This window comes from Myotis yumanensis, unplaced genomic scaffold (assembly GCF_028538775.1).
Source record: "Myotis yumanensis isolate MYYU_CA2020_CCGP unplaced genomic scaffold, mMyoYum1.0.hap1 SCAF_9, whole genome shotgun sequence".
Classification (NCBI taxonomy): domain Eukaryota; kingdom Metazoa; phylum Chordata; class Mammalia; order Chiroptera; family Vespertilionidae; genus Myotis; species Myotis yumanensis.
Genome location: NW_027223760.1, coordinates 84,673,896 through 84,683,585, shown reverse-complemented (window position 1 = coordinate 84,683,585; position 9,690 = coordinate 84,673,896). Strand labels below are relative to the sequence as shown.

The 9,690-nt window shown below is 68.2% G+C and overlaps 1 protein-coding gene across 1 annotated transcript in view; it reads left to right on the top strand.

The window, feature by feature from the left end:
* Positions 1 to 4,513: 4,513 nt before the first annotated feature.
* ADCY1 (adenylate cyclase 1) overlaps positions 4,514 to 9,690 on the top strand; it is a 36,342-nt gene continuing 31,165 nt past the window's right edge. Inside the window, exons 1-2 of the mRNA XM_070424871.1 lie at positions 4,514 to 5,164; positions 8,883 to 9,032. Of these exons, the coding sequence (XP_070280972.1) occupies positions 4,514 to 5,164; positions 8,883 to 9,032 (801 nt within the window). The remainder of the gene's footprint in view (positions 5,165 to 8,882; positions 9,033 to 9,690) is intronic.

Below are 9,690 nucleotides of genomic sequence, written 5' to 3'. Positions count from 1 at the left end.
GTGCCCCTGCCTGACATTCTGCAGGCCATGGGCCACCCGACCCGAGCTGTAGCAGTCAGAGCAGCCGGCTCTGGGCTGGAGGGGGCTGGCCTTGCCGGACCACAGGCCACGGGACCCTTCCCGCACCTGCCCGCCCGCACCTGCCCAGCCGGCACCGCCCGCGTCCCAGGCTGGGCCCCTCCCAGGTGCGCCTCCTGCGCACCCTCCCCGGGCAGGTGAGCAGCCTGTGGTCAGGGCTGGGTTTCCTTCTAAGCCCGCAGGCCGTCCGCCCAGCGCCTATATTTAACCAGTTTAATGAGATTCTATCCAGTAATTCCTGAAACTGGTAATCTCTAATTGGGTCAAACGCTCTACCACGGCCAGGCTCTATTTTTAGCTCAATCCTCAGCTGCAGCTCCTGCTCCGGCAGCTGCCAGCGGGGCTCCCGGTGCCGGGCCAGACCTTGTTTTTAGCTCACCTGGTGCGAGCCGGGGGCGCCCCGTCGCCCGACCCCCAGGGTGGTCGGCACAAATCCATTTGACGTCGGTCAGCTTAGGGCCCCGGGGTCACCGTAAATAAGAGAGGCTGTGGCCAGCTTTGGGGAGCTGTCTTGTCCGCCAGGGAAAGGGGGTGCTAAGCGTGTCTTTTATGAACATCCCTGGGGGTTCACAGAGAACCCCTCCCTGGCCTCACTCAGCCCAGGGACCCCGCTGCAGGGGCCAGGCCTGTCTGTGCTTTGCCTGCTCACGGCCTCTCAATGGAAGAGCGCCCCCTCCCCCGCAACCCCCCCACCCGACAGCGCCCACATGGCCTCCTCCTGGGACCCTCCGCACCCTCAGCCACGACTGGCACCCCTGCCTCCTGCGGCCACTTGTCCCCCCAAATGACACAGAAACCTCCCAGGACTCCGCGCTGGTGGCTGATGGAGCCTGCGGCTGGGTGATTCCAGGGCCGAGAAACGAGTTGAGAAAGTGAACCTGACCGAAGGTGGTTCCCTGTTGAACACCATCCACCCCTTTCCCGCCTCCACAGACCCAGTCAGTGCGGGGACCTGGGGTGGGAACTCCCAGCGGAGGCCAGGTCCCGGCTGAAGAGGAGGGACTGGGGAGCTGCCCCCGCAGAGCGGCATCCCGGCCGTGGGGGCTCCAGGCGCCCGACAGCCACAGCAGCTCCGCGAGCTTCAGTGCCGCCGCCCGTGTGCACGGAGCGTGCCCTGCCTCTCCTCCGGAGAGACCCCTGTGAGCCAGTCCTGGGGGGGGGGGGGCAGGCACCGAGAGGCCGAGTCACCTGCCAGATCCCCAGCGGGGACACGAGACTCAGGTCTCCACTCAGCCACGACCCGTGGCCCCTGCGTGGCCTGCCCACCATCCGGGACGCTCACTTGGTGTCAGGAGGCCCAGGCCCTCGTTGTGACACAAGGACACACACGAGGTTGGCAGTGACGGGACATCCCAGGGCCACCGGGGCCGCAGGCCGAGCTGTCCCACCGACTCCGGGTGCCGAGAGGAAAGTGCAGGCGTGGTCTCGGCCGGTGACGGGAGGCCGCCTCCCGCCCGGCAGGACCTGATGGGACCGTGACGGTCCTCGGTCTGCTCAGCGCTGAGGGCGGCAGCCGCGCGGTCCTTTGCTGTGGGTTGGTGTTCACTGTCTGTCGCACCAAAGGCGTCCAGGACGGAGCAGGCACTGGGGGCCCAGGACACGGGGCTCACACCACAGGCCCTCTGTCCCCTCAGAGGCTGACGTCCGAGAGCAGGTGTGGGCGGGGCCGCGCCCCCTGAGGGTCGGGGAGGGCCTGTGCCTGCTGTGGCAGCGTCTCCGGTCTCCACCGCCTTCACGGTGTCCTGTCCCCCGAGGCCCCTTCGTGAGGACACAGTCACGCTGGACGGGACCCCCTGCTCCAGTGCGACCCCATCTTACCCCGCCGTGTCCACCACCTTGGAAAAGCAAGGTCACGTCCTGAGGTCCCGGGGTGAGGGCCTCAGCGTATGAATTTGGGGGACACGGTTCGGCCGATGCTGAGCACCTGCCCCGCCTCTGGGGTAACCTCCCCGTCGTCCTGGCTGCCAACCGCCCTTTGGGGGCTTCTCCGTCCAGCCCGGCGAACGGGGAGAGGGACGTGTCACATGGGGGTCCCCCCCCATGGGGACAGACGGCCATCCAGGTGAGCCACGGGGTCGGGGTCAGGGGCTGACCTCATCCCGGGCTCTGGTCATCCTGCCTGTGACATGGCATGACCCCTGCCCCCCCCCCCCGCCTCTGCTTCTCTCTCCACAAAAGGAGGGAGTCGACCTCTGTCCGAGGCCATGGGAGCAAACAGGACGACACGATGGTGACCGTGCCCCCCACAGGGCCGGGTGCTGCGTGAGGACAGCGTGCGTGGCCCGGAGCGCAAGCCCCAACGAAACCGTCACAGGCTCTTTGGAAAGCAGGTGCCTACCTGCCTGTGAAGGTTGGGGGGGGCTGTGGATCTGTGACCTTTCCCCCAGTCACTTCATCGCGGCCTTCTGGGCATGTCGTCCGATCCAGCTTTTATTTTATTATTTTATTTGTATTGACTTCAGAGAGGAAGGGAGAGGGAGAGAAACACCAATGATGAGAGAATCAATGACCGGCTGCCTCCTGCACGCCCCCTACTGGGGACCAAATGGGCATGTGCCCTGAGTGGGAATCGAACCCTGACCTCCTGGTTCATAGGTCGATGCTCAACCACTGAGCCACGCTGGCCGGGCTGATCCAGTGTGGCCATCACTCAGCTTTAGGACATACAACACACCCACCGTTTAGCCAGAGCACCCGCGGGAACGGTACCTAACACCCCACAGACCTTGCTACCATCGGGACAGGCAGGGGATGAGGTGACGGAAGGTGGCCCTTTGCCACAAAGCGGGGTGGGCGCCCCCCCCCGCCCCCCCCCCCCCCCCCCGTCCACCCCAGAGGGGATGGAGCCCTGACCAGAGGGAGTGGTGGGTGGAGGGTTAGGGACCCAGGGTGTGAAGGGGGCAGGGAGGGGGGGGGACCCCACGCACTTGCTGCTGGGAGCTGCTGAGACAGGGAGTGGACAGGAGTCCTGGCCTGGGCAGAGACTGAGGGGCCATCTCTACGACGGTCAGAGCTAACCGCGGCCATTTTTGTTGTTGGTTAATCCTCATTCGAGGGCATTTCCCATTGATCTTTAGAGAGAGTGGAAGGGAGAGGGAGAGACAGAGAGAAGCATCAGCGTGAGAGACACACATTGGTTGGTTGCCTCCCGCATGCGCCCCGACCAGGGCCAGGGATTAAGCCTGCAACCGAGGTTTGTGCTCTTGGCCAGAATCGAACCCGGGACCCTTCAGTCCACAGACCGCCGCTCTACCCACTGAGCCACACGGGCCAGGGCTCTGTGACCGCTTTGGAGCTTCTACAAACAGGGCAACGTCCTGCGCTCACCTAGTCCTGACGCGGGGACTCTGAGCCTCTCCTGAAATTCCCGTCCTCAGGTCCACAGCTCAGGGGGGTGCCTGGCACCCCAATGCGGCCTCCTGGTCTCTGGTTCCAGGGGCCCAGTTCCCGGTCCCTCTCCCAGAGGTGCCAGGGCAGGGCCTGCGCCGAGCCCCGCCTCTGGCCCTCCCGGGGCAGCGTCTACCCGGGGGTCCTCTTGTTCGGGGGTCCTCTTGTTCGGGCGGAGGCGCCCACCAAGGGCGGCAGGAGAACCGGCAGCTCGGCCTGAGCCCTTCCCTCCAGGGCGGAGTGTGAGCGCGGCCACCGGGCGCCCCGCATGGGTCTCCCTTCCACTGGGGTCCCAGCTCCCCCTTGGGGCGAACTGCAGCGCCCCTCACTGTCCTGTCCCCCCACCTCCTCCACCCTCACACCTGCTTCCTAACCGCTGGCTCCAGGGCCCTCCCCTGGCTCATACCCGGCCCCCCCCGCTCCCGGCCGCGCTCCTGGAGACCTCAGGACCCCCCTCCCCCCTCCCCCTCCCCCTCCCCCCCGTCCCCCACCCCCCCACCCCCCCACCCCCGCGCTCGCCCGCCGCCACCCTCCTCCCACCGGGTCCTGGGCGTCGCTTCTGGGGCTCGCAGGACCCTGGGCGCGGGCGTGGGCAGCACCTCGTCACACGGGGAAACGCGCCCGGAGGATCCACCCGTGGGAGCGGCGCGGGGTTCCCGCACGTTTAACGCCCCAAGAGACGCTGCAGGGCGCCCACCGCGCGCGAGCGGGGAAACCGAGGCTCCGCGCCGCAAAGCCGGTGCCCAAGGTCACGCGACCCGCCCGGCGCCGAGGGCGCGGGGGGCGAGGAGGGGACGCGCGGGGGCCGTGCGCGCCCGGCCGGCGGCTCGGGACGGGCTGTCGCGTCGGCATCGCGGCGGCGGGAGGACCCGGCGGGGGCGCGGGGCGCCAGTGCGCAGGCGCGGCGGCGGGAGGGGACGCGCTCGGGGCGCGCGCGCGCGGGCAGCCGGCGCCCCACCTCGGCCCGCCCGCCGGCGCCTCGCCGCCCGCCCGTCCGCCCGCCCGGCGCCCCGGCCGGCGAGGGGCGCGCCCGCTGCATGGCGCTGAGATGGCGGGGGCGCCGCGCGGCCCAGGCGGCCCAGGCGGAGGCGGCGGCGGCGGCGGCGGCGGAGGCGGAGGCGCGGGCGAGCCGGGGGGCGCCGATCGGACGGCCGGACCCCGCGGCCGGCGCGGGCTGCGGGCGTGCGGCGAGGAGTTCGCGTGCCCCGAGCTGGAGGCGCTGTTCCGCGGCTACGCGCTGCGGCTGGAGCAGGCGGCGGCGCTCAAGGCGCTGGCGGTGCTGAGCCTGCTGGCGGGCGCGCTGGCGCTGGGCGAGCTGCTGGGCGCGCGGGGCGCGGCGCGGGGCCTGGCCGGGGGCTCGCACCCCGTGCACTTCGTGCTCTTCCTGGCGCTGTTCGTGGCCACCAACGTGCGCGCGCTGCCGGCGCCGCGGCTGCAGCAGGTCGGGCGCCTGGCGCTGCTCCTCAGCCTCACCTTCGCGCTGCTCGGCTGCCCCTTCGCGCCCGGCGCCGCCGGGGTCCCCGCCGGGGCGGCCGCGGACCAGGGCGTGTGGCCGCTGCTCTTGGTCACCTTCGTGGCCTACGCGCTGCTGCCCGTAGGCGGCCCGCTGGCCGTCGGCTTCGGGCTCGTGGTGGCCGCCTCGCACCTGCTGGTCACGGCCACCTTGGTGCCCGCGCGGCGCCCGCGCCTCTGGAGGACGGTAAGCGCCGCGCCCCTCGGGGCCGGGACCCGCTGGCTCGGGAGGGCCGGGCGCGGGGAGCCGGGCGCGCGTCTGTCCCGTGGGCAGGTGGGGACACGGAGACCCCGGCGGGGGGCGCGTTCAAGGTCACTCGGGGAGCCGGGGGCTGGGGGGGGCCGGCACCCCGGGGCTGGGCCCCTTTCCGAGTCCAGCGCGCCGCCGGGTGTGGAGCTGGAGACGGGAAGCCGCGCGGAGGGCCAGGACCGCCCCAAGGTCAGGCGGCGGTGGGCGGCCCCGCGGGGCTGGAGCCGGTCCGCCGCCCTCGAGGCGCGCATCCCCGCGGGAGGGACGGGATGGGTGCGGAGCGGGGTCTGGGCGGCAGGGTTCCTCCCCGGCTGTGCGCGCGGCCCCGGGCTCCGCGCCTGTGTGCACCTCGGGGCGCAGAGTCCCCTCCCAGCCCTGAGGCCCCGGGGACCCTCTCGGGTCCTGAAGGGCTGGGGTTGCCGAGGTCGCGCACCAGCTGCCTTTGGCTCTAGGGTGTGGGAACCGGAGGGGTGGGGGAGGGGAGGGGAGGGGGTGAGGAGGGGCAGGTGGACGGACCAGACAACCGGTGGGGGATGGGAGCCAGTCAGCTGTGGGGGTGACAGAGAGGCGCCCCCAGATCCCATGCCCTGGGCACACGTGGTCACAGGGCCCTAGGACCCAGTGGAGGGACACGATTCTGGACCTGAGTTCAGGGCCCGGAAGGGGGCGGGGCTGGGAGGGCGGGAGGATGGCGACCTGGAGGGGGTGGGGGCAGAGAGCAGGGGAAGGGCCAGGGCTGCTACGGGGTGTGTGTGGGGGGTGTTGGACCCCTGAGGGAGAGAGAGAGAGAGAGCCCGCGAGCCCAGGGAGGCTGGGAGACAGGTGTGCAGGCTGTGTCTGTCTGCCTGTGGGCAGGTTGGCGAGGTGCTGGGAGCCATGGTGTGTGAGTGCAGGCACCAAGGCCGGGGAGACCCCCTGGTTCCAACCTGCACCTGGTTCCCAGGTGGAGCTCAGCTCGGAGACAGTCCTCCCGTCCAAGGTCACAGTGAAGACGGCCGGGGTCCCATGGGGATGACCAGGCCACAGGGGGATGCTCAGGTTAAAGTGGGCACTGGTTTTAGAGGACTTGCCCCTGGGGGCTGACCCCCGGGGCAGGTCCTGGGCTCCTTCTCCAGGTGAGCAGCCCCGTGACTGGGCAGCCAGGTGCTGGGGGGCTGCCCGGTTGGGCCTCAGTTTACCTGGGGAATCAGTAGAGGGAAGGTGGGTATGGAGGTGTGACTGGGTAGGTCCCGGGTGACCTGTCCCCTGTTCCATGACCTGCCTCCCCTGGCCCTCGTGGCCCCCCCCCCCCCCCCCCCCCCGTCTGCCCCTCAGCTCCTCTGTCCTCCCTGATCTCCGCCCATGCTCCTGGCCAGCTGAGGCCTTGCTCTCTGGAAAAGCCGTGTCTGCCTGGCCCGTGTACAGACCTTGGCTCCTGACCCCCTGGGCTGGGTGACCTGGGCCCCTTGCCCCCCACCTGATGGTGCCCGTCGAGCGCTCCATTGCAGGGGCCCTCAGAGACTGGGAGCTGGTGGTGCCGGCCTCGTGGGAGGGGGTGCGGTGCTGCTTCTCCCAGGGGGATGGGTGTCCCGTGTGTCCCATGTTCTGCGTGTTCCAGACATCGCATTGCGGCCGGGAGCCAGGCTGATGGTGTCTCGGGGGGAGGCTGCCCTGCAGGGAACGCGCCTGTGGGCACGTTAGCAGCTCAGTGCGCTTAAATATTGACTCTGCAGAAACGCACTGTTTCATATCTGCTGGCCGCCCGGCTGCCACCAGTGCCTTTGCAAACAGACTGGCATGAGCACCTGCCCAAATGCAGCACACGGTGTGTCACAGGACACACCCGCCTGGTCACCCGGACCCGGCCCAGGCCCAGGCCTAGCCGCCCCACCTGGCGGGCGGCACCAGGTCCAGGCACCACAGATGCTCACCAGCACCGGCTCCCAGCTCGGAGACGGCACCCGGGAAGAGGGACTAGGGGTGTCCAAGGTCACAGTGAGGATGACAGGGCCGCCTGGAGACCATCAGGCCACTGGGGCTGTTCAGGGTCAGGGTGGGCCCTGTCCTTCGAGGACTGTCCGCCACTCCCGTGTGCCCAGGGCCGGGGAGCTGTTCCCCTCTCTGCCGGCAGGCGTGGTCTCCAGGGGGAGTGTCCCCGCGCGTCTGTCTGAGGTGCAGTGCGTGTGAGACTGAATTGGCTCCGTCCAGCCTGTCGATGACCTAACCCCAAGATAACAGGCCTGTCAGAGGGAGAGGCCGCAGCCGTCCTTCAGGGACTTGGGGAGCTCGTGCCGGCGGAAGCCCAGGTTCCGATGGCCGGGCGACGGGCGTTTATGGGAAAGGGAAGGGGAACCTTTGCATCCATAGAAGGAAGGCATGGCTATGGGTGCGGATCACCTGACAGTGACACTGAGTCTAAAACAGCGGTTCTCAACCTGTGGGTCTCGACCCTTTGGGGGTCGAACGACCCTTTCACAGGGGTCGCCTAGGACCATCGGAAAACACATCTATAATTACGTATTGTTTTGGTGATTAATCACTATGCTTTAATGATGTTCAATGTGTAACAATGAAATTGGGGGTCCCCCAACATGAGGAGCTGTGTTCAAGGGCCGCGGTGTTAGGAAGGTTGGGAACCGCTGGTCTAAACCCTGCCTCTAGTTTTCAGTCTGCAGGCGTCCTCTCCCTTCCTTGTTACCCTTGCTCACAGCCTCTTGGGAACACTGTCGCTTTAGGTCCCAGCAAAGGCTGCTTGGCCAGTTAGAACATCCACGTCGGGGAGTAAGACTGCAGCTCTGGCTCCATTTCATTTTGTTGTTTAATTGTTTATTTTTAAAAATATTTTTATTGACTTCAGAGAGGAAGGGAGAGGGAGAGAGAGAGAGGAATGCCAATGCTGAGAGAGAATCATGGATCGGCTGCCTCCTGCACGCCCCCTCCTGGGGATCGAGCCCGAAACCTAGGCATGTGCCCTGACTGGCAATCGAACCCTGACCTCCTGGTTCACGGGTCGATGCTCAGCCACTGAGCCACCCGGTTGGGCTGCGGCTCCATTTTCAAGTGGCTCTGTCCATATGGTTCACACACACTCGCTTTTGTCCTTGGGGATGTCATTTGAGTGCTGGGGCTTCTAGATTCGCGTCCCACGGTCTGTCGCTAACGCAGGCGGAAGTCACTGAATGCAGCAGGTCTGTCTGTCCATGCCCTGGGGGTCATGTGCCTGAGGCTGCCCCAGTCACCTGAGGCTGCAGGCTGCCAGGGCCCTCCCACCCACCTCCATCCCTGCCCAGATGGACCTGCCTCCCCTCTGCTGTCCTGCTGTCACCCTGTCAGGTGTCCCGCTCTCCCATGCCTGGTCCCTGGCAGGAGCCTGTGACCGTGGCCTGTGGCCTGCGGGCCACGGTGCTGGTGCTGGTTTTGTCCTGTAATCGCGAGCGAGGCAGCCCTTCTGGTCAGTCCAGGAGCAGCGGCCCTGGAACCTTCTGGAAAAGCCCGAGTTTCTCGGACACAGGAGCCGTCCGTGTCTGCAGGGACGGGACAGGGTTCGGAACGGCTCCCAGGACCCGCGGGCGCATAGGCCCGGCCGTGGCCCCTCCCGAGCTGCCCGTGGAGGGGGTTGGGGAGCGCCCGCCCGCCAAGCGGGCCCCCTGCCCACGCTCCGTCCTCTCCCCTCCAGCTCGCCGCCAACGCCCTGCTCTTCCTGGGCGTGAACATGTACGGGGTGTGCGTGAGGGTCCTGGCCGAGCGCGCCCAGCGCAGGGCCTTCCTGCAGGCGCGCACCTGCATCGAGGACCGGCTGCGGCTGGAGGACGAGAATGAGAAGCAGGTGGGTGGCCGGTCCCTGCGCGGTGCTCTCTCCGGTGAGTACAGCCTCCCGCCTCCCGCGGCTCATGTCCCCCGGGCTCTCCCCTGGCTTCCCAGCGGGGCCGTCACGCCAGACCGTGAGCGAGGGCTGGTCACTTCCCTCGAGGTCCCTGGCCGTCGGGTCCCACTTGCGGGACCTTCTCTGTGGATGGAGGTGCAGCCTGCAGGTCAGTCCAGGACAGCTGTCTCCCTGGGCGGCCTCGTCCTGTGTCCCCCGCACGCAGGTGCCTGCCCTGCCTCGCTGGTCGGACTGCTTTCAGCACAGGGAGCCCTGTCCTGGGCTCCCGGGCACCGGCAGGCTCAGGGTAGGCTCCGGGTCGCCCGACAGGCCCCGTGTCGGGGTGGCCCCGGCCACATGGGTGTCACGGTCTCTGCTTTCATGTTTCAACTCATGAACAGAGCAGTTCAGCTCAGGAGCCCCTGCGGGAGCCTCCTGCAGCCCTGACCCAGGGAGGTGCACCCAGTTCTGGGTGACGGGCGGGTGCGGGGCCAGCTCTGGGGCGATCGCTGTGGGGAGGGGTGCCCACGGTGCCGGCAGCAGGAATTGCCGGGCGGCCGGGCCGGGCTCTTTAAGCGAGTCCAGGCCTCTGTTTCCCGGCTGAGCATAAAGGAACTTGGTT